Here is a 27,541-nt window from a genome sequence, read left to right as displayed (position 1 = left end):
ACCCAAGACCGACCCAAGACCCACACGTGAAGACATCGCCCCCTTGCCCCTGCCGTCCGGTGCGGCCAAGGACCTCGGCCGTCAGCTCCCTGCACCCTACGGCCCGGATGCTTCGTGGACCGGGACTCATATTCCATCCTCTCATTCACCGTGGCGGCCAGCAGCTCACCACTTTCTCCTTTCCGTCCCACCATCCTCTGAAGCTCATTACCATTTCGCGCGTCTGTTCGCCACCGATCGGGACGATCGCTCGGTGTGTGACGAACACGACGAAGCTTGCTGTGGCGCGGGACGGAGCGCTCGCGCTAGGCCAGGGGCCATTAAAAGTCATCTCTTGTTCATATTTCATCGCGCCTCATTCCTCGGCTGGCCGCCAGGTTACAATATATATATATATATATATATATATATATATAGCGAAGTATACGCTTCGTTAAAGGAAACATATTTATTCAACTCGACGTTTCGATCGGAAGACCGATCTTCTTCAGGAGTGATTCTACATTGTGAATGCATCCCCTTTTATAGGGGCGGGCACAGAACAGGTAAGTGGGAAACACAAAGCACATAGCAGAAAAATACCCATAAAAATTATTAGAGGCAGTGCGACCCACACACACATACACCAAAAAAAAAAGAGCGAGGAACAGGTACTCAGTCAGAAAATACAACGTCCATATGCGGCCTCTGCTTTGTTAAGCACCACAGGCTTGCTTATTGACAGTCGTGTCCAGCTGGGAGGTGCTCGACAGGTGCGTGGCCGTGCAACAACTTTCGTAGAAAAATGCGAAAACTTGTTCCTTCTCGTGGCCGCGAGAGCAAAAAAATAAATAAAATATGACCCTCCAACAGAGAGGGAAAAAAAGAAGAAAAAAAAGGAAAATGAACAGAGCAAGGAAGAAACCTCGAAAAAAAAGTGAAATAGGTAAAAGAAAACCTTTAAAGTAGGGCTTTTTCTTCGCACCCAGCTATAGTGCACCCACCCCTGGTTGAGGGGAAGTATTGGAAGGAATGTAAAAAAAGAAAAAAATATAAGAAAAAAAATATATAAAAAATGTGAGCTTACATAGTAAAATTAAAAAGGAAAGAATAAAAAAAATAATAAAGAAAGAAATTGTGCGGCATTCGCGTGACCACAAGGTGAGCACACCCGGGGGGGAACGGCACAGGTGTGGCACAGGTGTGGCATGCAGAAAGGGGTATGACCTCAGACGACTTAGTCAGTGTTGCTTTGTTTAATTTCGTAGGCCCCTCACCTCGGAAGAGAGGTGAGGGTGCCGTAAGTTTCATTAATGCCATTTTGCACTGTGTTAACTTTAAAAATAAAATATGATTCTCGTTGCTCGCGCTCACGAGTGTTTTTGAAGCCAGTCTGTAGTATTGTTACTTTAAGTTTGTCAAACTCGTGACTTTTATCGCGGAGGTGTTTCGAAAGAGGGAGGTTGGGGAGGGATTGGGTATGTGAGCGGTGGTTATTAAATCTGAAACGGAAGGAATTGTCTGTTTGGCCTATGTATTACGCATTCGACAGTCGCCACACTCGAGCATGTAAACCACGTTGCTGGAATCGCAATTCAGGTCTTCCCGGATAGAATGCTTGAAATTTTAATGGGTGCTTTTAGCCGGTGCCGTGGTTTCCATGTGTTTGCAGACTTGACATCGGCTTTTTTTGCATGGAGGGTCAAATTTTATGTATTTTTTTGCTCTCGCGGCCAGGAGAAGGAACAAGTTTTGGCATTTTTCTACGAAAGTTGTTGCACGGCCACGCACCTGTCGAGCACCTCCCAGCTGGACACGACTGTCAATAAGCAAGCCTGTGGTGCTTAACAAAGCAGAGTCCGCATCTGGACGTTGTATTTTCTGACTGAGTACCTGTTCCTCGCACTCTTTTTTTTTGGTGTATGTGTGTGTGGGTCGCACTGCCTCTAATAATTTTTATTCGTATTTTTCTGCTATGTGCTTTGTGTTTCCCACTTACCTGTTCTGTGCCCGCCCCTATAAAAGGGGATGCATTCATAATGTAGAATCACAACTGAAGAAGATCGGTCTTCCGATCGAAACGTCGAGTTGAATAAATATGTTTCCTTTAACGAAGCGTATACTTCGCTATATATTCTTATAAGCAGTCTAGTACTTCACGCTTTCGCAACCTATATATATATATATATAAATATACAGGGTCTGTTCTGAAAGTAGTAGGACTGCTTTTTCCTGGGCGAACGGGCGGACGAGAGGTGGCCTGCGCGTGCAGGATCGTTGAAGGAGGATATTGGGAATGCTGGGGAAAATTGGCAGTCGGCTCTCGGCCGTTGAAACGAGGAGGTCGCTTGTACTGTGAACCCCTGTAGAAACGTCTCGTCACGCAGAATCATAGAGCGTTTACTGGATCAGCAATACGCGATTAAAGTTTGAGTAAATCTTTGTAAAACGGGCAAAGAGACTCACAACATCATTAAGGAGGCCTACGGTGAGGCTTCCATGGGCAGATCAGGTGTTCTTTGAGTGGCACAAGCTGTTCCGAGAAGGTAAGGAAAGAGTGGAGGAAGACGACCGCTGCAGACGCCCTTCGACCAGCAAGACCAACGAAAATGTGTAGCGAGTGAAACATTTACTTAACAGTGATCGTAGAATGAGTATCAGAATCATTGCTGGTGACTTGAGCATTCCTCAAACCCAAGTTTTTGACATCGTGACAGAAAACTTATCCATGAGGAAAGCGTTCGCGAAATTGGTGCCTGGAGTGTTGTCAGAGGAGGAAAAGGCCAACCGGTAGGATCTTCATCATGTGAATGAGGAGCCCGATTTTTTGCCCAGCACAAGGCGGCAACGCTGCCTCTGCCTTCCTACAGTCTCGACTTGGCCCGGCCAGACTTTTTTCTATTCCCGAGAATAATATCGACGCACAAGGGGAAACATCACGGATCGGTAGAGATGGTTCAACAGGCCGTGACGAGGGAGTTAAACAGCATTCCGGTCCAGGCGTTCCTGGAGGCGTACGAAAGCTGTGAAACTCATTGGCAGCAGCGTGTAGGTGCGGGAGGTTGCTACCTTGAAAAATTGTAATCGTTGGAACTACTCTCTTGAATAAATTTTGTTTAAAAAAATGAGTCCTACTACTTTCAGAACAGACCATGTATGTACATATATATATATATATATATATATATATATATATATATAGGTTGCGAAAGCTTGAAGTACTACACTGCTTATAAGAATATATAGCGAAGTATACGCTTCGTTAAAGGAAACATATTTATTAAACTCGACGTTTTGATCGGAAGACCAATCTTCTTCAGGAGTGATTTTACATTGTGAATGTATCCCCTTTTATAGGGGCGGGCACAGGACAGGTAAGTGGGAAACACGAAGCACATAGCAGAAAAATACGAATAAAAATTATTAGAGGCAGTGCGACCCACACACACATACACCAAAAAAAAAGAGTGCGAGGAACAGGTACTCAGTCAGAAAATACAACGTCCAGATGCGGCCTCTGCTTTGTTAAGCACCACAGGCTTGCTTATAAATATGACCCTCCAGGGTCATATTTTATTTTTTTGCTCTCGCGGCCAGGAGAAGGAACAAGTTTTCGCATTTTTCTACGAAAGTGTTTGCACGGCCACGCACCTGTGGAGCACCTCCGAGCTGGACACGACTGTCAATAAGCAAGCCTGTGGTGCTTAACAAAGGAGAGGCCGCATCTGGACATTGTATTTTCTGACTGAGTACCTGTTCCTCGCACTCTTTTTTTTTTCTTTTTTTCTTTTTTTGGTGTATGTGTGTTGGTCGCACTGCCTCTAATAATTTTTTATGCGTATTTTTCTGCTATGTGCTTTGTGTTTCCCACTTACCTGTTCTGTGCCCACCCCTATTAAAGGGGATGCACTAACAATGTAAAATGACTCCTGAAGAAGATCGGTCTTCCGATCGAAACGTCGAGTTTAATAAATATGATTCCTTTAACGAAGCGTATACTTCGCTATATATATATATATATATTGTAAGCACAACATGCGACCTTCGTCTTCATCTGTACATATCCATCATCATCGCTCGAAGCACAACATGCGACCTTCGTCTTCATCTGTACATATCCATCATCATCTAGCTCATCTTCTTCTTCGAAGGGTTGGTCGCCATACTTGCGGGTGCCATTAAAGCTCGCTCCATCCTGCGCTCTGTCTCCCGTCTCACAAGTGGTGGAGTGTGCTCTCGATCCCTGCGTCCTCTCCGCCGCCAGACTGCAGCTACGTTCCGGTCGCAACCTGCTCGTACCATCCGCACCGATGGATACCGTCCGCGACAACACCACTCGTACTCCCGATGGGCCCCCCGTTCTTCTTCCTCTCGATTCGAACCGTCTGGAGCCAGCGATGATGAGCCAACCCGGTTCTTCCCAATCTTCTGGACACCCCACTTGGACCATCACCACACTCCAGCGCGAGCCTCCCATTTTTGCTGGTCTTCGTGGGGACGATGTCGAGGACTGGCTCGACCAATATAACCAGGTCAGTGCCTATAATCGTTGGGACTCAGCGATGAAACTTGTAAACGTGTCGTTCTACCTCACTGCCGTGGCCAAGACTTGGTTCGTCAACCACAAAGATGCCATCCCGGACTGGGCTCACTTCTCGGCACAGATACGACAAATCTTTGGCACATCTGGTGCAAGCCCCGCTGTCTACAAAAAAAAGCTAGATACGCGCGTTCAGCTACCCGGTGAGTCCTACACATCCTACATTGAAGACGTGCTTGCCCTGTGTCGACGTGTCAACAGCGCTATGTCAGAGAACGATCGGGTACGTCATCTTCTGAAAGGGCTTGGGTCATTTGCCTTCAACACGCTTGCTGCTCAGAATCCAACGTCAGTCCAAGACATCCGAACAACTTGCCATCGTCTTGACGACCTTCAGTCGCTTCGATTAAAAGACACCTGGGACACCCCACTTTCACCCGACGTGGACTTACGCTCCCTCATTCGCTCCATTATCCGGGAGGAACTGCACGGCTCCACCTTACCGCCAGTTGATTCCCACCCGCCTCCAGCCCCGTCGTCCTCGCCTTTGCGTGATCTCATCAAAGACGAGCTCGCTTCGGTCACTCGTCCCTTGGCTGCGGAACCACCTGTACCGCGTTTTGTGCCTACCTATGCCCAGGTTGCTGCGACGCCTCCTGCTGCTGTTTACCCGTCGCATCCACAGCCCGTCCAGCAAACTCCGGTCTCTGTGTCCCCGAGCCCCGCTATGTGTCCTGTTTGGAGTCCGCCTGCACGTCGGCCGGTGTGTCACTACTGCGGAATTCGCGGGCATGTTGCCCGTGTGTGCCGTCGGCGTCAGCGCGACGAGCGCGAGTGGTACCCAGACTTTCGCGACGGAGCTACGTACTCATCACCTGCTTACCGTCCAGCGTTTGCCTCCAGTCCTCCTCGTCGCCCATCGTACGGGGACTTCTCCCAAGACGCTCCGCACTCGTCGTACGCTTACCGCCCACCGTTTGCTGACCATACCAATTATCGTCCCTCCTATCCCTCTACCTCTCCGGACCGCTCCTCGACCGACAGGCCGTCGCGCCGCCGCTCCCCATCGCCTTTCCGCCGCTCGTCGTCGCCTCTACGTCCACCATCCTCCCAGACAACTGGCCACACGGAAAACTAAATTGTGCAGTTTCCGGAGGTAAAACTGCACCGCACGCCGCCCTCTCAATTCCTCCTGCACAGCCATCGAACATGTTAACCGTTGACATTGAAGGCACTGTAGTAGAAGCATTGATCGATACGGGCGCCGCCATTTCTGTAATTAGTTCTGATTTATGTTCTCGTCTTCGCAAGGTGCGCACGCCTTACAGTGGTCCTTCTCTCCGTGCTGCCAATGATGAATCAATGCGTCCTTCCGGATTGTGTACGGCACGAGTCACTATCGACGGCATCCTGCACTACATAGTATTTGCTGTGCTTCCCTCCTGTGCTTATCCCCTCATCCTCGGCTGGGACTTCCTCCACTCTGCGCAAGCTGTAATTACATGCTGTCCCCCTACTCTACAAGCTTCTGAATCCGACCTTTCTGCCGTTTCTGTCCTGCCTTCTCATCATCTGGTTACCACCGCTGATCATGTACTTTACCCCGGCTGCGAAGATGTCCTCTCTGTTGCTTCTGCCCACGTCAACGCTGGGGACGTTTTCGTCACACCAAGCCCCCGTCTTTTCTCAAGGGGCATCTTTCTCGTCGCGTCCCTTCTCCGCTTCACCAATGGGTCTTCACTACTGCCTGCCTTCAACACTACGCCGGAACCCATTCTTCTGCGTCAAGGCACAGCCATCGCTTCTGTGGATACCACTCAACCTGTAGCCGTTCTTTCCTCTGCCCCATCAAGCTTCGCTCTTTCGACCCCTGCTTCTGCCTCTGCATCTATTTCAGCTGCTATCAGCCCCGGTCTCACCCCGACTCAAAAAGATGAATTGCTTGCCGTCTTGGCCAAGCATGCCGCTTCCTTCGATACCCAGGCAACAACCTTGAGCCAAACCACCGCAGCTAAGCATCGCATCTACACAGATGGTTCGGGCATCATTCGCCGTCGCCCGTATCGTGTGTCTTCTAGTGAGCGCAAGGTTATTCAAGATCACGTAGCCGACATGCTCAAGCGCCACATCATACGCCCTTCTTCGAGTCCTTGGTCTTCGCCTGTTGTGCTGGTTCAAAAGAAGGATGGCTCAGTACGCTTTTGTGTTGACTATCGCTCCCTTAACAAGATCACTAGAAAAGATGTTTATCCGCTGCCTCGGATTGATGACGCCCTCGACTGTCTTCAAGGTGCACAATTTTTCTCTAGTCTCGACCTAAGATCCGGATACTGGCAAATACCAATGCATGAGGCCGACAAGGAAAAAACTGCTTTCGCCACTCCCGACGGATTATACGAATTCAACGTTATGCCGTTCGGCCTATGCAATGCTCCGGCCACGTTCGAGCGCATGATCGACACCGTTCTCCGAGGCCTGAAGTGGAAAACGTGCCTATGCTACCTCGACGACATAGTCATTTTTTCTTCGACTTTTTCTGAACACCTTGTTCGTCTCGATGAAGTATTAAGCGCACTTTCTGAGGCAGGCCTACAGTTAAACACCAAGAAATGTTGCTTTGCTTCCACTTCTATCAAGGTACTCGGTCACGTCGTTAGCCAGAAGGGTGTAAAGCCTGATCCCGACAAAGTGGCTGCAGTTTTGCATTTTCCTCGCCCATCGCGCGTCAAAGACCTGCGCAGTTTTCTGGGGCTAGCGTCATACTTCCGGCGCTTCATACGCAACTTTGCCTCTATTGCGGCCCCTTTGCATAAGCTCCTCTGCGCTGACCAGCCGTTTGTTTGGTCTGAGGCCTGTGAGGTCGCTTTTACTACCTTAAAGACGGCTCTCACATCTGATCCGATACTGGCACATTTCGACGACAATTCTCCAACGATTTTACACACGGACGCCAGTGGACACGGCATTGGTGCAGTTCTTCTGCAGCGGCAGCACTCTTCGTGCGAGCAAGTCATCGCCTACGCCAGTCGTACACTGACTGCAGCGGAGCAGAACTACACGATAACTGAGCAAGAGTGCCTCGCTGTTGTCTGGGCCATTCAGAAATTTCGCCCTTATTTATACGGCCGCCAGTTCACAGTTGTCACTGACCATCATGCCCTGTGCTGGTTGTCCTCGCAGAAAAACTTGTCCGGCCGCCTCGGCCGCTGGATTCTCCGTCTCCAGGAATATGACTTTACCGTCACCTATAAATCGGGCAAGAAACACCAGGACGCCGATGCGCTATCTCGTTGTCCCCTCGCCCAAACCCAACCTGCGCATCCGCAACCCGTGTCCTCCGCATCCTCAAACTGCCAAACTACCCCTTCGACGGCTATTTCAACCTTGACCGCCGCACCCATTGACTTGATGCCAGCTCCCAGTCTTGGCGATCTCGCCTCAGCGCAGCGGGCCGACCCTTACTGCCGGACTCTTATCGACCGTCTGAGCGGTGCTACGCGGCCACCGAATGCCCGCCTACGTCGCCAACTTAACTCTTTCAAGCTAGTCGACAACATCCTTCTTTGGCACAATTACAGCCCCTTCGGTGACTCATGGGTGCCTGTCGTACCCCGTTCTCTTCGCCGAGAAGTTTTGCAGGCCTTTCATGATGACCCCCCGGCTGGCCACTTAGGCTTTCAGAAAACTTATGACCGCATCAAGCGCCGTTTCTTTTGGCCTGGCCTCTCAACCGCTGTTGGAAAATATATTGCGTCTTGCATCTCTTGCCAACGTCGTAAACGGAGCACGTCTGCCCCTGCGGGCCTTCTACAGCCTCTCCCCTGTCCTTTCTCCCCTTTTGAAGTCGTTGGGATTGACCTCTACGGTCCCTTACCATTAACACCAACGGGCAACCGTTGGATCGTCACTGCCATCGACCACTTAACTAGATACGCTGAAACGGCCCCTGTTCCTTCCGGCTCTGCTTCAGAGATCGCCCACTTCTTCCTGAACGCCATCCTTCTGCGCCATGGAGCTCCTCGTGTCCTTATTAGTGACCGCGGCAAGTCCTTCCTCTCCAGCATCCTTGCCGAAGTTCTTCACGCCTCCAGAACCGTGCACAAAACCTCTTCAGCCTATCACCCTCAGACCAATGGGCTCACAGAGCGCTTTCATCGCACGCTGTCCGATATGCTAGCCACGTACATCCAGCCCGACCACACCAACTGGGACACCATGCTTCCCTTCGTTACCTTTGCATACAATAGTGCCGTGCAAAGAACCACCAACTTCTCCCCATTCTTCCTTGTGTATGGACGTCAACCTACCTTCACCCTCGAAGCGACTTTCTTCTCCGCCCCGTCAACCTCTTCCAGACTCTCTCACGAACAGTTTACTTCTCGTCTTACCTACTGCCGTGCCATTGCCCGCCTGAATACCGACGCCTCCCAAGCCTCCCGGAAAAACACCTATGATCTCTCCCACCGTGCCATATTTTTTCACCCTGGTGATGAGGTGCTGCTGTGGACTCCAGTGCGTACCCCGGGATTGTGTGAAAAATTTTTGAGCCGTTATATTGGTCCGTATACTGTACTCGAACAAACGTCCCCGGTGAACTATCGCGTTGCCCCTGTTCATCCTGTTAATGATCGTCGTTGCCGAGGTGCCGAGATTGTTCATGTTTCCCGCCTCAAACCCTTTGCCCGTCGCCCTACTGTGCTCTAATCAGCGCCCGGGCCGGTCGCTTTCGTACGCGAGGGGAGAAAGTGTAAGCACAACATGCGACCTTCGTCTTCATCTGTACATATCCATCATCATCTAGCTCATCTTCTTCTTCGAAGGGTTGGTCGCCATACTTGCGGGTGCCATTAAAGCTCGCTCCATCCTGCGCTCTGTCTCCCGTCTCACAAGATATATATATATATATATATATATATATATCAGCAGGACAGCAGGAGCGGAAAGGCTACCATTCAATCTTATTATATATATATATATATATATATATATATATATATATATATATATATATATATATATATATATATATTTATTTATTTATATATATATATATATATATATATATATATATATATATATATATATATATATATATATAATAAGATTGGATGGCAGTCTTTCCGCTCCTGCTGCACTGCTAAAGAGGTTAAGTGATGGCATGTGCTGCCACCGGTGAGGCTTGTGCGACCGAGGCCGCTCTTCCCGAGCAACCTATCGCAACAAATCATTCATTTAACCGCTGCCTGCCGCGGTGAGCAGTTTGTTCACAATCCTTCGGGAAGGGTGCGTTGAAGCCAGACGGTTATGTGACCAAGGTGGCCCACCTGCCTCTTCGCTCTGGTGATTTTTCGCACTTGGTCTTTAGGCCTTTAATTTTTTGTGTTCTCTTAACATTTCCAATCCTTCGAAAAATAAGCAATTTTCGCGTAATAATAAACATGCGTGTTTCCCCTCGTTATTTTTTTGAAGAAAATAGATATTACTGTGATGATGGCGCAGCTAGGAGGTATAAGCCGGATAAGTTACTTTAAACCCTTGTGGGTGCCATTTATGTTCCAGTACTGTCACCTGTTTAACCCTTTTTTAAGCTGGTAAATCAAGCAATAGTCAGGCCTTAAGTGCATCGTTTTCCCGCGCTGCATTCTCTATTTGCATTTCACGGTCTGGGCACCACACAAGTAAATGATTATAAAAAACGCGAAATGGCCAAAACGTGAAACGTCGAGAGGAGAGCGACTGATTTGTAAGGTGGGCATTTTAACGATATGGTGCATAGCAGCTGCGCATATGCGCTTTATGTTGTCTAAAAGTACTGTATTGCCTCAGGCTCAATATGCGCAATGCAACTCCTTTTATAAAACTTCTGATTTATGAAAGCCTAATGAGACAAATCGTCGAATATAAAGAAATAATTCGGGGCCTACATACCGCTCGCATTTATTATAACCTGGAAAGCAATACGCGTCTCGGAGCATTGCGTATATGCTATTTTTTCCATTGCATTTCTTTTTTGTTTGGTCATGTTTGTGGTCGCAACCAAACGGGACCACTTGAATTGTCTTTTGTCCGACTGGCAATCACATCTTGCAAATCAGTAAATGAAATTACTTTGAAAATAAAACAACAGAAGCATCGCGCCGCCGTGATAGCTTGTACGTCCTAATGGTGACCAAATTATTCCTCTCAATTTAATCTTTTTGAGAAAACGTTTATGAGATGGAACTTGCGAGACAGACTCGGTTGTCACATGTCCATCACTGCGGGAAGATTGAAATGAGGTTGGCACTGTTTTATTTCGCACTTCCTATCTGTCTGAATTCATTTTTTTTTCACTTCATGTAGCGAACACTGTCCGAAAGTTAAGGTTGTTCTCAGTGCTGGCTCTATATTCGTTTTTTTTTTGTTTCACCATCCCCTCCTCTATGACTGCTCGTTTTTTTTTGTTAGAACATCTACTCCTGTAATAGCACTTGACTAAGACTAACAGCATGAATAAAGTAAATGAAAGGTTATGGTTTGTAGCGAAGGAAGAAGACCTTCTCCGGCTCCCCTCCCGATCATTCCGTTTAAGCCGCCACGGTGGCTGAGTGGTTATGGTGCTCGGCTGCTGACCCGAAAGACGCGGGTTCGATCCCGACCGCGGCGGTTGAATTTCTTTGGAGGAGAAATTTAGAGGCCCGTGTACTGCGCGATGTCAGTGCACGTTAAAGAACCCCAGGTGGTCGAAATTTCCGGAGCCCTCCACTACGGCGTCTCTCATAGCCTTAGTCGCTTTGGGACGTTAAACCCCATAAAACCAAACCATTCCGTTTAAAAGTTTTAAAGCTTAAAGTCGTTTCCTGCGCGTGAACGAATTGAGCGTACGAAGAGAAACAAGGTATTTATTGATGATTGCCGCACATGGTGCCGCAAAACAATGATCTCTATGCGGGCACAACGTGTTGTAAAAGAACGAAATCGAGAGCTAAATCTCTTGATTTTCAGATCGTATGATAATGCTGCCGGCATTACTGGCAAGAAATAGCAGCCGGTAGTTAGTAGCATGCCAATGGACAGAAGTGCATAAAAATTTTCCACGAGCAGTAAATATCCCCTAAATGAATACTATGCTGACGAGACAAATACGCATTAAAAGAAACAAAAAAATAAAGTCTAAAACCCGAATCGCTGACAGCAAGAGGACCGGCTTCAGAATGCAGAAAACATAATGTACATTAAAAAATATAGAAGTGGCACTTTTCTAATGAACACCTGGCGGGAACGGCTGCTTCTACCATTTTTCCTAGAGAGACTCTATTCGTGATGAAAATGTTTCCGACGTTCGGAACGAACGAAGCGAAATAAACGGAGTTTTCAAGACGTCTCATTATGACAACGAAACAAGGCACAGGGCCAGCGATTTATTATGTTCTGACAGAAAATAGCAAAAATTATTACCTGCCCAGAGTGTGGCATCAGGGCTATTTTAAGGCTCGTTACGCTCCTCTGGCGCATTGCCTGATTCCGTGCTGCATTGAGAACCACGGAGTAAGCACTGTTATGAATCAATTTCATCTGAAGCACAATTAATGCACTTTAACGTGTGACTAGTCATACTCAGAACAAATGTTCTTGAATTAAGAACCATCATCATTATAGACTGATGTTTCTTTTTCGCTTGGAAGGATTCTGTTCACAGTGATTTCATTGAGTGAAGATCGATGCCACCCCGTCAAATTTCAGGAGCACCATACTTAGAAATTCCAGAGAAGCGCATTTTTGACACAGGGCCTACACAAAGAACACGCTGCTCGCTCTCGTTTTAACGCGGAAAGCAATCCGCGTCTCGGAGCAATGCTTATATATTATAGATGCAGGCATAGTAATTTACCAAGTTGTTTGTATTTTCCAGTCTGGCCACCATGAGTTGCAATTCATTAAATGAAATTACTTCGGAAACAAAACAAAAGAAGCCTCACGGCACAGTCACAACTTGATTGTTCTTAACGCCGACATACTCATTCGTCTCCCTACTGAAAAATCCGGTATGAATTTTAAACCGGAACCGCATACCGGGTTATTGCTCAGGATTTGCGATACCGGATTACCGGAATATCCTGTATAAAACAGGAGAGTCCTGTATAATACAGGACTCTCCTGTTTTGTACAGGATACTCCGGTAATCCGGTATCGGAAATCCTGTACAATAACCCGGTATGCGGTTCCGGTTTAAAATTCATACCGGCATACAGGACAGTCCTGTATTCTACAGGCTATGCCCGTATTATACAGGAGGGTCCTGTATCACAGGACAAAGGCAGGAATAAAATCCTTAAAATATATCCCACTTGGACTACATCTGCCCAAAAACTGGGGCCATAAGTGTGCATCCCAAATGCTGCAATATACAGAGCGATCAGAAACTGGTAATCTGCGATTATCAGCGACTCGTATTGCAGTCGATGTGCAATTGTGTTATTTGCTCCCAGCTTTTACCAAGTATTGGTAGCTTGGTATTATAATGCATCAAAAACTCCAAAAGATGTTTATTTTTTTCGCATGTCTTGAACCAGCTCACTGAGGTAATAATTTAACTCTTTGCGACGATCTACCGGCGCTGGGGTCTCTACAGGGTGCTGGCCAATGAAATAGTCAAAAGCACCTGCAGAAAATAAAATATGATTGGTAGTACATAATGCCCCCAGCTTATCATTTAATTGGGCACTGACACACAACATAATGCATTGAGCACTGTGACATGCAACTTACGGCCAATGGCTTGTAGCTTTTCAGGGGTCATTGGCTTTCTCCCCACTGTGGAGGCTTCTGACTTCAGGTTCCGATGGCAAGCTTCCCCTGTAGCGCTCCTTTCCAGGAGTTGTGGAGTCGTCAAAGGCTGCATCCTTGAAGAAACGCGAATCTTTGGGTGCCACCATAACTGCTGCCCACGTTGCCGAAGGAATAAAAATTCCATTCCCGAGGTGGACCTGTATGCAATAATTACAAATGCATACCCCAGTAGCACAAACGGGGCTCTGAATTGCGGGCCCTCGTGGGCCCAGACAAGCCAGGCATCTCAAGAAGGCAGGCCTTGAGCATGGGCAATGCTCAGTATCGTGAATGCACCTCACGCCTTCCATATTTGAATCAATAATGTATTGCAAATCTGCGTCGTAACATTGTTGGTGTGTAAACAGGTTGCTCGGACGATTCCGATGCTTGCGTGGTCATCCTCCATTATTTACGGCACACACCGCAGCATCGATGCGATGCGTGATGTTTGTTCAAAGTCTTGAGCCGCTCCACCTCAGGACGCTTATCGATGATTGCTCTCGCACGTATACACCATATGCCTCTGTAAAGAAAGAATACAAACTATAAAACTTAGCTTAGTCGTGTTATCATGAAGGACAAGCAATTTCGGTATGTAACTGAAATAAAATTTTGCGCTATTTCATCCCTCTACGCTGTGCAATCTACAAAGTTTTAGTGAAAAAGACACTGGTCAGTTAGAACGTTTCTGTTGACGCCGAGCATATAACCGAGACGGAGGCAGTACTTAAAGAACAGAGTGATTTAAAATGCTTACTTACGTCCTAGCAGCACGACGTCGCTGTAAAAAAATCCGCCTTCACCGCCGTGGCCTCCACCGGTCAAATGTTCACCACTCACGTCTTTCGGAGCGAAGTTATTCAACACTGAGACAAGGACGGCAGGGTTCCACCATACTTGCACTGGACGTATGCATGGAAGGCGATGTCATCTTCGATCGTGGATTGATCAAGCAACACGAGGAACGACGCAAAAAACTGTATAACACAAATTCAACGAGGACTAGCGAGTGCCAGCGTGTTTTCGCAGCTACCTTCATCCCTTGACACTCAACCCAACCCCAGGAGAGAAAAAAAACCTGTTCCAAACAAACGCAGGAAAGGCGGGGGAGTACTTCCAGCCACCTGGCACAGTGAACAAGCAGAATTGGAACCTCCTCGCCACTTCATAGAAGCCTCACGGGGAGCGTGGTCGGGAGGGCGGCTTAAAAAAAATGTTCGGTCGTGGATTGTAGAGTGAGCGCCTCCGCGCCGTTTCGGGGAACGGCACTGGGAGGGGTAGGACAGACACAGAGGAGCCCAAGGGGAAGGAACAAAGGCCGACAGAAAAACCACGGATGAGCAGGTTTTTGGTTGCGGCCGACTCGAACCCAGGAAAAGCAGAGAAGGCGGTGATGAGAGAAAATAAAAAATCTCTGAAAAAAAATTGCGCAAAGACGGGTTACTCGTGCGAGGTTTCTACAGGTGGTTTTTGTTTTTATTTTGTTCTCTCGAGCGCTGTATCTTTTAGCTAGCACTAAGCGTCGCCCTTAAGGTAACACCCCAAGCTGCCCCCCCCCCTTTGAATTAACCTTTTCTTCATCGATAGAAATGTTCTGGGCGATTTGTGATTAGTATGTCTTCCTGATAGAGTGAAGGTTGGGGCCGCTCGCGATGGCGCTTGGACAAGTTGCGTTATCAATGGGCAATCACTTGACGAAGAAGAAGTGCAAAGAATTCCTCCAAGAAAACCAAGAATGCTCTTTCTTCATCGATGCGTCGCTACAGACTGCCGCTAGCGAGCATTAAGAAAGTTGCTGCAGTGAACGCGACAATAACAAACCTTTTGGAGCCTCTGGCGCAGTCACCGGAGGGTCGCCATGCATCCAGTCGTGAAGTTCTGCACTGTGAAATCCAGGGTAATCTGCGCAGGACTTACGAAGGCTGCTGGCGGATGTATACTAGCTGTTTGCCCGCACACAGCCGCCCTGGCTTTGTCCGAGTGCTGCACGGGAAGCCAATTTGGCGGTTGCCCGCAAAATCCCCTTCATGCAGCCCTCGCCTTTCATGCACAAACTGCATGTTTTGCCACTGCGAAGCTCACGCTTAGCCCTTTTCTTTTCCTAGCCCTTTCAACAAAACCGTGCATGTGTTGATTATCGCACTTACGCGCACGCTGACCCCCCCCCCCCCCCCCCCTTCCCCTAAAAAAATATCTGCTGGCGTACAACAGTCAATCTGCAGACCAAGCACCAAAACCGCAGCACATATCGCTCTGAATACAGGCTGGCATGTCCGGTTTGAGCTCCGTACCGGACAAGTCTGTCCGGTTTGAGCTCCGTACCGGACTGGTCTGTCCGGTTTGAGCTTCGATCCGGGAATGGACTGTCCGTTATGAGCTCCGTACCGGAGCGGTCTGTCCGGATTGGGATCGATACCGGACCGGTATGAACCGGTATAGCCAGTAAACCGGACGGGTCTCGCCGGTATGAGAGTGATACCGGACCGGTATGAAACCGATATATTCCGGTAAAATCCGGTTTGCCGCAATACCGGATTTTGCAATAGGGTCCTATGGCGCATTGCCTGATTCCGTGCTGCATTGAGAACCACGGAGTAAGCACTGTTATGAATCAATTTCATCTGAAGCACAATTAATGCACTTTAACGTGTGACTAGTCATACTCAGAACAAATGTTCTTGAATTAAGAACCATCATCATTATAGACTGATGTTTCTTTTTCGCTTGGAAGGATTCTGTTCACAGTGATTTCATTGAGTGAAGATCGATGCCACCCCGTCAAATTTCAGGAGCACCATACTTAGAAATTCCAGAGAAGCGCATTTTTGACACAGGGCCTACACAAAGAACACGCTGCTCGCTCTCGTTTTAACGCGGAAAGCAATCCGCGTCTCGGAGCAATGCTTATATATTATAGATGCAGGCATAGTAATTTACCAAGTTGTTTGTATTTTCCAGTCTGGCCACCATGAGTTGCAATTCATTAAATGAAATTACTTCGGAAACAAAACAAAAGAAGCCTCACGGCACAGTCACAACTTGAACGTCTTAACGCCGACATACTCATTCGTCTAGAAAACGGTTATGGCATGGAACTTGATTACAATATCGGTTGTCACATGTCTGTCACTTAGGTCTCATTTAAATGAGGTTAACAGTGTTTTATTTTGTGGTCCCTTTCTGTCCCATTATATTTTCCAGTATATGTAGCGAACGCTTTACGAAATTCATTGTTGGCTTCAAGGTTGGCTTAATATTTTGTTTGCTTTTCTTCAGAACATCAACTCCTGTAATAGCATTCGACCAAGGTTAACATTGTGAATAAATTAAATGTAGCTTCATGGTTTATAGCGAAAAAAACGACCTTCTTTAGATCCTGTCCGGATCATTCTATTTACTCTTTTTAAGCTTGAATTCTTTGCCTGCGCCAGAATGAACATAGGGTACGAAGAGAACCCAAGATATTTGTTGGTGATAGCCGCACAGCATATAGCAAAAAAAATCTCTATTTCGGCACAGCGCGTTGTGAAGGAACGAAATCAAGGGCTAACTCTCTTGATTTTTAGAACACATATAAATTTAATTATTTACAATGCTGCCTGTATTACTGCCAAACCATGGCAGCTCGCAGTTAATAGAATCCCAATGTAAACAACTACACAAAAATTCTCCACTAGCAGTAAATATTACTTAACTGCATAATATGCAAACTCTGCCGTGGTGGCTGGTCATGGCACTCTGCTACCGTCCCAAATGACGTGGGTTCGATCCCGGCCGTGGCGGTCGAATTTCGATGCAGGTGAAATTCTAGATATCCGTGTTCTGTGCGTTGTCTGTACGCAATAAAGAAATCCAGGTGGTCGAAATTTATTGAGTCCTTCACTGCGGGGTCCCTCATAGCCTTAGTCACTTTGGGACGTTAAATTCCATGAAGCAAACCAAACCAATAGTATGCAAACACAAATACGTAGTAAAAGAAACAAAGAATACCATCCAAAAACTTAATCTTAGACAGCAAGAGGTCCGGGTTCATATTGCAGGAAACATCATGGGCGTTCCAAAAATGTAGAAGTGTCACTTCTTCAATGAACACCTGGAAGAAACGGCTACTGCCACAGTGCGTCCATGAAAGCTTCCATCCTGGATGGAAATCTTTTCGAGGTTCGGAACAAACCAACCAAAATAAGTGTAGTTTGTTTTCAAGATGTGACATTATGACAGATGAACAAAGTAGAGGGCCAGCGATTTAATATATTCCAACCGAAAATACCAAAAATTATAAGGTGGCCTTCGTGTGGGCTCACGGCTATTTTCAAGCTCGCTATGCCCTTCTGCGTCATTGCCCCTTTCTGGGCTCTATTGAGAGCCACGGAGTAAGCGCCGTTATGAATTAATTTCATAAGAAGTGCATTTAAGGCGCAGTAACGTGTGACTAATCATACTCAGAACGAACATTCTTGCATTAGGAAGAATGATCGTTATAGGCTGACGTTTCTTCAACGCTTGGCAGGGTTTGTTCACAGTGATTTCATTGTGTGAAGATCGATGCCACCACATTCAATTTCACAAGCACCATACCCACAAATTCTTGAGGAGCACATTTTTTGACAGGACTGATTTCTGGGCGCATTTTTTCCCATATTAATCGAGCCGCGAAAATAAAATAATTGCAGATCCTTGCTCGGAACAACGTTTAAAAAAATTATTTTCCCATGCACCGGAGTGTTAGCCCATTTCCTTCAATGTGCTCATAACAGTGTGTTACAATAATCCGCAATTGCTTCGCAATTAGAAGTGATCTCTAAGAAAGATGGACTAGTTTGAGCAGTGAAGCACAGCTGTGTAGCGACTCCTGTGTCATGCGCTGCTGCGCTCCACTAAAGTGCTCCGAATGACAGAATCTTAATTGCTTCGCTCGGCTACTATCTGCCGCACCTGAGCTTCAGGTATCAGATGCCACTCAAGTCATCACACTACGAAAATATGATTACTGGCTTTGTGACACTCTAATATGTTGGAACACCTAACAACTACGTGCCACGTTGACATTGTGGGAGCACCAGAAAACATATCTTTTCCAGACAAAACCTTGTTCAAGTTTATTTTGCGCATTTTTAGGAATGAAGTTGAATGAAGAGGAATGCATGTTTACATTGTCTCATAATTCATGGTATGGTCCTCCACCCTCCGCCGAAAGATCGAGCTGGGGGCCCTTTTTTTCGCAGCTGGTATGACGTCACCTCGACTGTAGCGCCCCTGGTGAGAGGAGCGCGAGGCTCACCGCTGTGACTAACGCTCCCTCCGCCGACGGATCGAGCTGGGAGCCCTTTTTTTTGCAGCTGTTTTGACGTCACATCGACTGTAGCGCCACTAGTGAGAGGAGCGCGAGGCTCACCGCCGTGACTACTGCCGCCTTCCGCCGACGGATCGAGCTGGGGGCCTTTTTCACTCTGCGAAAGGTCAACCGTAACTACCGTCGCGCCACGCTGAGCGCTCAAAACCTAGCGCAGTATTCCTTTCGCAATAAAAAATTAATCACACAGGGTTGCGGCGTCATACCGCCTAGAAGCAGGAAACAACTGCAACAGAAGGATCTAATTCCGACCGGCGGCCTCGACAGAAAGCGCAGGAGGAAAAATAAGTGTTCATAAACTTTTTCGTTCTTCCGAGCGACGAGAATCGGCTTGCCGCTCAGCTATCCTGCGAATCTGCCAGTCAGAACTGGCTGCTAACCATCCTCGTGTGAAACAGCACAAGGCCACAATTGCTTTCGCCATCCGACATGCATCTCATTGCGCGCCACTGCCTTTTCTACGGAAGTACTACCGCTGCGGCTATTCTCGGCATTGTGTTGTGGGTGCCGCTCGCTCATAGTCGATGGCTGCGAGAAGCCTTTTATGTCCGTCTCTACACCCTCGCCATGCACTTTACGGCTGTCGACTTGGTCCCGGTTCGCAAACAGGTGGTCTCATACATGGACGACATGAAATCGTACGACGACTGCCTTCGCAAGGAAGGACTGCTTAGGGTGCTGGAGATCGGCGCTGGGTACGGGGCCAACTTGCCTTATATCCGGAGGAAGATCAAATATTCAAATGTTGACCCGAACAAGGTGTTCGACACCCATCTTATGAACGAGCTGGCGAAGTGCACCAATGTAAGTTATATTATCAAGCTGCCATTGCCTGCGGTCTGTGCCTGTCAGAAAAGATTCTCTAGGCGACTCCCTCCTCGTTATAGCGGAGCTCAACGGTTCTAGGTAGATCATGGAACCGTATATAGTAGACGCGAATCCGCATTTTGGCTTTTAGAAACAGGACTCCCAGGCATTAATGTACTGCAGAGATGGTTCACAGTTCGATTTCTGTGGGCCTCTATAATCAAGAAAAATGAGGAAACAATGTCAGACTTCTCACAACGAGAGTCGCCCTCCTACAAAAAACGGATGATTAGGAAGAACGAGCAATTTTTGAAAATGTTGCATGAAACCACAATCGAAAACGTGTCACTGGCGTCAAAGTCCGATGAAAAGGCTTAACGTTGCAAGCTTCAACCACCCACCCCAACGTAAAATGCTGGTGTGGCCTCAGGCACCGCAGTAGTCACCAGATTTGCTTGCTCAATTTCGCTCTGTCTTATTTCCATCGCTTAACCTAACTTAACAAGCACTTGGATGTAATAGGCCTGTCGTATCACAATTTTGGCCCCGTGCTAATAATCATCGGAACACCGCAGTTGTACAGGGCACACTTGTGCAGGGCTGGGGAAATCTTATACGCTTCAAGGCAACTCTCCTGCTCGATGTTTTATTTCATGCTGTAGCTGCACTATTTTGAGCAAGTACAGAACTATTCATAAAATAATTTCTCTTTGGCGAACCCGGGGGTGATTTAAAGAGTATCAATAATTTTTTTTGCTGATTTCCGAAATAAAGAATTTCGCCATTTAAAGCACACTGCCCTTCGACTATAGAAAATGGTTTGGTTTGGTTTAAGGGGTTTAACGTCCCAAAGCGACTAAGGCTATGAGAGACGCCGTAGTGGAGCGCTCCAAAATTTCGACCACGTGGGGTTCTTTAACGTGCACTGACAACGCACAGTACACGGGCCTCCAGAATTTCTCCTCCAAAGAAATTCTAGCCGCCTAGGCCGGGATCGAACCCGCGTCTTTTGGGTCAGCAGCCGAGCACCATAACCGCTGAGCAACCGCGGCGGCTATAGAAAATGGTTTCACAACATCCTATTCAGAGATACAGTATTGCTGGACTCCCTCGTAGCGTGAAAAACAATCAATCATACAGTTCTACTAATAGGCTTAATCAGTCCTTATGAATTCCGAGCAATGCGCCCATCAGTCCACTCACAAAGAAGGCCTGGAGCTCCTGATGAGAAATCTCCATCACCTCCCGGTTGCATATGGCGGCCTAATGCCAGTAGGTAGGGCATATAGTTGCTTCTTTAGAGGCATATTCACGACCGATTTTCTCAGAAGGCTCTAGATGTAGGTCGTTTGATTTTGTATAAATTTTTTGATCGTTTGGTTGCCTTCTAAACTAACTACGATTGGCGTTCGTGCCTAATTTCAAGCTTGTGCGTTTTTTGCGGACAAAACTTTCTTGCCATTAATAATAACAATATTTTTCAAGAAAAAATTAATACTGCGTGGACATATGCATTCCATTATAAACCTTTTTTGCATTTATAGCTGCGCATCGTAAACATCTTACCGGCCACTGTTTTCCCAGTATGTGGTCGAATGTAAAAAACAAAAAGCATATTTTGAGATACTTCATGATAGAGAGACCAAAATCGAAAACATTTTGCTTGGTCGATAGTAAATCGAAACATGAAATGCACTGCCAGAAAGCCGTAACGTATTTCAGGACGGCACATACATACTCGTAGTCACACATGGGCCTTGCGGAGCTTTCCTCATTCGCCACTTTTATTTTCTTAGCTTCTCGCCCGCCATTCTTGTTGTTGCGGTGACTAAAGGAAAAATGGAAAAGGTGTCTCACGTCCCTGCTCACTGGCTCGAGCTGAGCAACAATCACCTCCACGTGGAGCCAGAGGAAACCTTGAAAGAAGAGACGCGCATGCAAAGGCCGCGTCCGTCGAAACGCCCACGCCAGTGTCAAGGATATATACCCCGGTGCCCTCCCAGAGCGCCGACTTTATATGTCGTTTTTTATGCACGGTGACACGCGCGAGCAGAGATAGCAAGTCCTGAAGAGGCAATGATGCCAGAACGTGCTACACAGAACTCTGGAATATTCGCTGCGGCCGGATTCCCACCAGGCCAAACAACTACAAATTATAGCTGGTTATTCGGGGACAGGAGGTGCGGGGAGGGCGACTTTATTAAGCAAGAGAATTCGAGGCCCATAGGCCTTCTGGGTCTCCGCAGACTCCCACTCATGGTCTAGACGTTCATGTGGGGTTGATCCATGACGTATGCGGCCCGGCTGATGGCGATCTGCTGCCTGGCCAGGTCCACTAACCGCAGTTAGGTCTCCCAGTCTTCCCAGGTTCGGAGAGGAACCAGAGCGGCGGGGTAGGGGACGCCCGGCATGATAGGAGGATGTGGGTAATGGTGGCCTTGGGCTGTGAGAACAAGATGCATATGGGGGGTACCGGCATAAATTGAGAAAAATTCCCTGCCGTAAGCAGCGTTCGCGTCTGCAGGCGACGACAGATTGACTGTTATCTGGTAATGAGGGATGAGTGGCGTGGCGGGTATATTAGGTGCTCGGCTCGGAAGTTTGCGGTGGGTTGAACAAACGAGTGCATACGCTCCTTCGAGAAATCACACACGAGGTCCCCCTGCGCCCGGTTTCTACACCCTCGGGCGAAGGAGTCAGCGGCCTCGTTGCCGGGATGTCCCGAGTGCACAGGCACCCAGATGAGCTCAGCGCGTCGGGAGAGGATGGGGGGAGAGGGGTAGGAAATGTGCAGCAGGCATTGTGCAGGGGGATGAACCCTGCCTCTGGTAAAAATTTGAGTGGCGGTTTTCGAGTCACTGATAACGTACGGGTCCATGCCCGTACTAATTGTGCAGCGCTGCCACGCGCGCCTTTCTGCGGCCTTGGTCGCGGTGCGGGTGCATGTTCCTAGGTATGTTTTGGCATATATTTAAGTGTGCATACCGGTGGGAAGTGTTTTTAGTGATGAATCGTTGGCCGGGATAGTGATGCCTAGCTGTCTGAGTATGTCTAGTCCGGCAGCTGTAGCGGCTAGTCAATAGACTGGGCTTTTAAGTGGGCCTCGTGAAGTTTTGTAGGGTGTTATGTAATCGCAGTTCAAACACTTTCTCAATTCTGGTCTGTTTTAATAATTTAAGTGCTGCATTTGCTGCTTGCCGAAATACGCAGATTATTTTCTGGACCTCACTGGTTGTAAGCCTGAGGTATGGCGTAGCAAAAAGAATCCCATTTAGAGTATATTCGTGCACTACGCGATGGGTGTCCGCCTCTCTCTTTGCCCAAGTGCGCGTGCAATCACCCTTTTTATGAGTTTCTTGGTGGCTGCCACGGCCTTTTCAGTCGCTTAATTGTGTCTCCGCTTTTTTCCATCGTGTTAAAGGTACAGTTCTTGAATGCGGATGGTATAGACCTGGGGTACCTGTCTGCCGCGAATTCGGGTTTCTATGGAGGTTTGGTATGTCCATTGCTTAGGATGTATGACGAGTAATTCTGAATTTTCTGGCGAGCACGCTAGTTCGATTCTTGAGTGGAGTTTAGTAATGGTATCTGCTGCCGCTTATAGCGTGTCCTTGATTTGGCCGTCTCATCCGTATGTTGTCCGGAGTGTGATGTCATCGGCGTATAAAGTATGACCAAGATGGGGGATTTCCTGTAATTGTGTAGCTAAGGGTTTAAGTGTGATGTTGAACACAAGAGAGTAAAGCACGGAGAATTGCGGTGTGCCCACATTGGTAGGTGTGTAGGGTGAGGTGTGGAGATTATCGATGTTACTGGCCGCGCTGATGCAGGGCGTCACAGGACCTGTATTCTGCTTTTCGCGGTTACGTAAAGAGGGCAACTCACGCGCCACTGTCGCCTCGCTTATCAAGTAACGCGGCAGCAAAACATGGAGTGATTAGTCAATAAATCATCTGATTGGTTTTGGCAAGGACGACGTCCAGGGTCAATTGACATGGGGGTCCGAACGTTGCTGCTGTGGGAATATACTACTCCTGATAGGTGCAATGAAGGGGTCGTCATAAATAAATAAATAAATTAGTGCGGACAGACAAACAGAAATATAAATATCATTGTCCTACCTTACAGACATATATTAGTGTGGGCAGTAAAAAAATTATTAATATTGACACCGTCCATTCATCGTCGTCGTTCTACTAGACCCACGAGAGCGCGGAATGCGCGCGCGAGCTGGCCTTAGGAAGAAGCCGAAGTGTCTGGCTGCGAATGCTCCGCTTTTGGGACCGCTACTGACGTCCGCTGCAGTCGCCTACTTTGAAGTGTCCAACCGAGCCGGACGTACCGTACCACCCGTGACATCTGGTGGAGGGCGCTGGGTAACGCATTCCATGCCTCGGACTCCCCCAGCAAGCAGGGATTCAAGTCCTCGAGGGTCATCTGCCATCGAGGTGACGCCTGTACACCACGGTAGCCGCCGGCTCCAAGGCCTTCAACCCGAGTTCGGGCTTCTGGAGTCTCACTCAACACAAGCGGTTCGTTCAGCGCCATCGTCGACGACCGTCCAGCCCGAAATAGGCATGCAGACGACGATTAGTTCACCTTCTGTTGTGCTGCAGCAGCCTCGGGAGCCACCGATCTTCCAAGGTTCTCCAGGCGAAGACCCGGAAGACTGGCTGGAGAAATTTGAACGCGTAGCCCGGTACAACAGATGGGCGGAAGACTCGAAGCTTCAACACGTGTTCTTTTCGCTGGAGGGCGCAGCTCGTACGTGGTTCGAGAACCGGGAGTCGTCCATAACGACATGGAACGTATTTAAAGACCAGTTCCTGAAGGATTTCACTACGGTGATTCGAAGAGAACGGGCCGATCTGCTCCTTCAGTCCCGAACCCAGCTACCAAATGAAAGCATACTGGTATACTTCGAAGAGATGGCAAAGTTATTTCGTCGAGCTGACCCGGACATGACAGAGCAGAAGAAACTCCGGTACCTTATGCGAGGTGTCAAGGAGCAAATCTTTGCCGGACTGGTTCGCAATCCACCGAGCACGGTCGCAGTGTTTCTGTCGGAGGCAACCACCATGGAAAAGACACTCGATATGCGGTTGCGGCAATACGAGCGTCAGCCTTTGGCCATGACTGCGGTAGCCACGGACATCAGTAACACCCACATGCTTCGCGAAACCGTACGAGCTATCGTTCGCGAGGAGCTCCAGAAGCTGTTCCCGGCTACGCCGCCTGCGCCAACGGTTTCTGCTCTATCCGAGGTTATTCGGGAAGAGGTGCAGCAGGCGCTTACAACACCAGCTCCCTTCCAGCCGTCCACAGCCCCACCGCGAATGACATACGCCGCTGTTGCTCGTCGCGCACAACCGCCGCCGAGTCGTCTTCAGGAAACCCCGGCCTCTTTTCGGCCGCCACCACCTGCTCGTCCTGCTCCATCGTATGCCCGTAAAAGTGACATCTGGCGCACTCCAAACTACCGTCCTCTCTGCTATCACTGCGGTGAGCCGGGTCACCTGTACCGCAACTGCCGGTATCGCCAGATGGGCCTGCCGGGGTTCCCTGCAGATGCACCACGTCCGCAGCCTGGGCAGCGACCCAGAGAAATCAACGATTATCTGGCCGAATCTGCCGGTGGGAGACGCAGGTCGCCATCTCCACGTCGTCGGTCTTACGGTGACTTTCCTCGGGGAAGGTCGCCAAGCCCCCGCCAGGAAAACTAAAAGCAGCAACCTTTGAGGGGGAGGTTGCTCACCGACGAAATGTAACAGACCCTCCTACGCCGCAACTAGGTGGCCACCCGATGCCACGACCGAATGCCGTCCAACACCGTGAACCGCCGACTCTACGTGAATGCCACCTGACGTATCGAAATGAACCCGCACCGCACCGCAGCCGTGACCGAACACCGCGCCGTACCTCTCACACGACGTCTCCGACAGCAAATCTGAGCATTTCCCTCGACGGAACAGACGTCACTGCACTCGTCGACACAGGGGCGGATTACTCTATCCTCAGTGGAACTTTCGCCGCCACTCTGAAAAAGGTCACCACTCCGTGGATGGGCCCACAGATTCGTACAGCCGGGGGTCACTTAGTTACACCGACCGGGACTTGCACATCAAGAGTAGCAGTTCAAGGCGCAACCTACCTGGCAACGTTCGTTATACTTGAACATTGTTCACGTGACGTCATTCTCGGGATGGATTTCTTGACCGAGAATGGAGCGGTCATCGACCTCCAGTCAAATGCCGTGTGTTTCTCCACAGAGAATGCAATACACAGAGATCCAGATCATCCGACCGCACTTTGCATCTTGGATGACCACGTCACCATCCCACCTCGTTCGAGTATTATGGTTTCTGTCGGCGCCAAGACTGTGAGGAATTTCGAAGGCGTCGCGGAAGGCAACCATATCTTGCTTTTTGCCAGGAGCCTTGCTGTCGCCAGAGGAGTCGTTAATCTCGTCGACGGAGAAACAGAAGTGCTGATAACCAATTTCGGTGGTGCACACCAACATCTGATCGTGGGAACCGTTGTGGCTCACGTTGATGCCATCGCCCATGTCAGCAGCACACCCAGTATTTCCACAATGTCGTTGTCGCAACAGCAGAGCCCAGTCACTGGTTTCACGTTCGACGTCAATCCAGCACTCTCCCCGACGCAGCAACAACAAGTTAAAGATCTTCTTCTGCGCTACGGCGACACCTTCTCGGTATCATCGCGTGTTGGACGAACTCACCTAACGAAGCATCGCATTATTACGGACGATAACGTGCACCCTCTCCGACAGTCCCCCTACCGAGTGTCTCCCGCTGAACGCGACGCTATTGGCCGCCAAGTGAAAGAAATGCTCCGCGACGACGTAATTCGTCCTTCCCGGAGTCCCTGGGCAGCGCCAGTCGTCCTTGTGAAGAAGAAAGACGGAACATTGCGGTTCTGTGTAGACTACCGTCGCTTAAACAAAATCACCAAAAAGGATGTCTATCCTCTCCCCCGGATCGGCGACGCTCTGGATCGCCTTTGTAGCGCGAAATACTTTTCTTCGATGGACCTGAAGTCAGGTTACTGGCAAATTGAGGTCGATGAGCGGGACCGTGAAAAAACAGCTTTTATTACTCCAGATGGCCTGTACGAATTTACGGCCATGCCCTTTGGACTGTGCTCTGCACCGGCAACTTTCCAACGCCTTATGGATACCGTCCTTGCCGATTTAAAATGGCAGACGTGTCTCGTCTATCTTCACGATGTTGTCGTCTTCGCCCCGACTTTCCAGGAGCATCTTCACCGCCTCGAATTGGTCCTACAAGCAATAAGGTCTTCTGGACTCACGCTCAAAAATGAGAAATGCCACTTTGCGTATACAGAGCTGAAGTTCTTAGGGCACGTTGTGAATCAAGCCGGTGTTCAGCCTGATCCTGAAAAAACAACAGCTATTGCCCATTTTCCGCCGCCGCAAGACCTGAAAGCTGTCCGCCGTTTTCTTGGATTGTGCGCGTATTACCGTCGCTTCGTGAAAGATTTTGCTCGCATTGCCGAGCCGCTGACGCGCCTAACACGGTCGGACACACCTTTCAGATGGGAAGCAGCGCAAGAAAATGCATTCCGCAGCCTTCAAAGCCTCCTGCAGGCGCCTCCCGTTCTGGCTCACTTCGACGTCAACGCCGACACGGAGCTCCATACTGATGCCAGCAACATCGGCTTAGGTGCTGTCCTGGTCCAGATCCAAGCGGGTCAAGAACGGGTCATCGCTTACGCAAGTCGATGCTTGTCACCAGCCGAATCAAACTATTCCGCTACCGAGAAAGAATGCCTTGCCATTGTATGGGCCACTTAGAAATTCCGACCGTACCTTTACGGCAAAAATTTTAAGGTGGTGACCGATCATCATGCCTTATGCTGGCTCGCAAGCCTTAAAGACCCGTCCGCTCGCCTCGTCCGATGGAGTCTGCGGCTCCAGGAATACGACATGACTGTCGTGTACAAATCCGGGCGCAAGCACTCTGACGCCGATTGTCTGTCCCGCGCCCCAGTAGATCCTTCTACAGACG

At 48.6% G+C, this 27,541-nt stretch overlaps 2 protein-coding genes across 2 annotated transcripts in view; one reads left to right on the top strand and one right to left on the bottom strand.

Annotated features, from left to right (window-relative positions):
* LOC149325465 (uncharacterized) overlaps positions 1–27,541 on the bottom strand; it is a 187,465-nt gene that overhangs the window by 21,508 nt on the left and 138,416 nt on the right. The window lies entirely within an intron of this gene.
* On the top strand, positions 24,024–25,404 carry LOC149325466 (uncharacterized). The gene has a single exon (XM_089563851.1). The coding sequence runs from the start codon at positions 24,068–24,070 to the stop codon at positions 25,211–25,213; it is 1,146 nt and encodes a 381-aa protein (XP_089419977.1). The 5' UTR covers positions 24,024–24,067; the 3' UTR covers positions 25,214–25,404.

The sequence above is a fragment of the Amblyomma mixtum genome, chromosome 10, assembly GCF_055824585.1.
Source record: "Amblyomma mixtum isolate Tamu chromosome 10, ASM5582458v1, whole genome shotgun sequence".
NCBI lineage: Eukaryota > Metazoa > Arthropoda > Arachnida > Ixodida > Ixodidae > Amblyomma > Amblyomma mixtum.
Note: the sequence above shows the minus strand (reverse complement) of the source record. Positions and strands in the feature narration are given on the sequence as shown.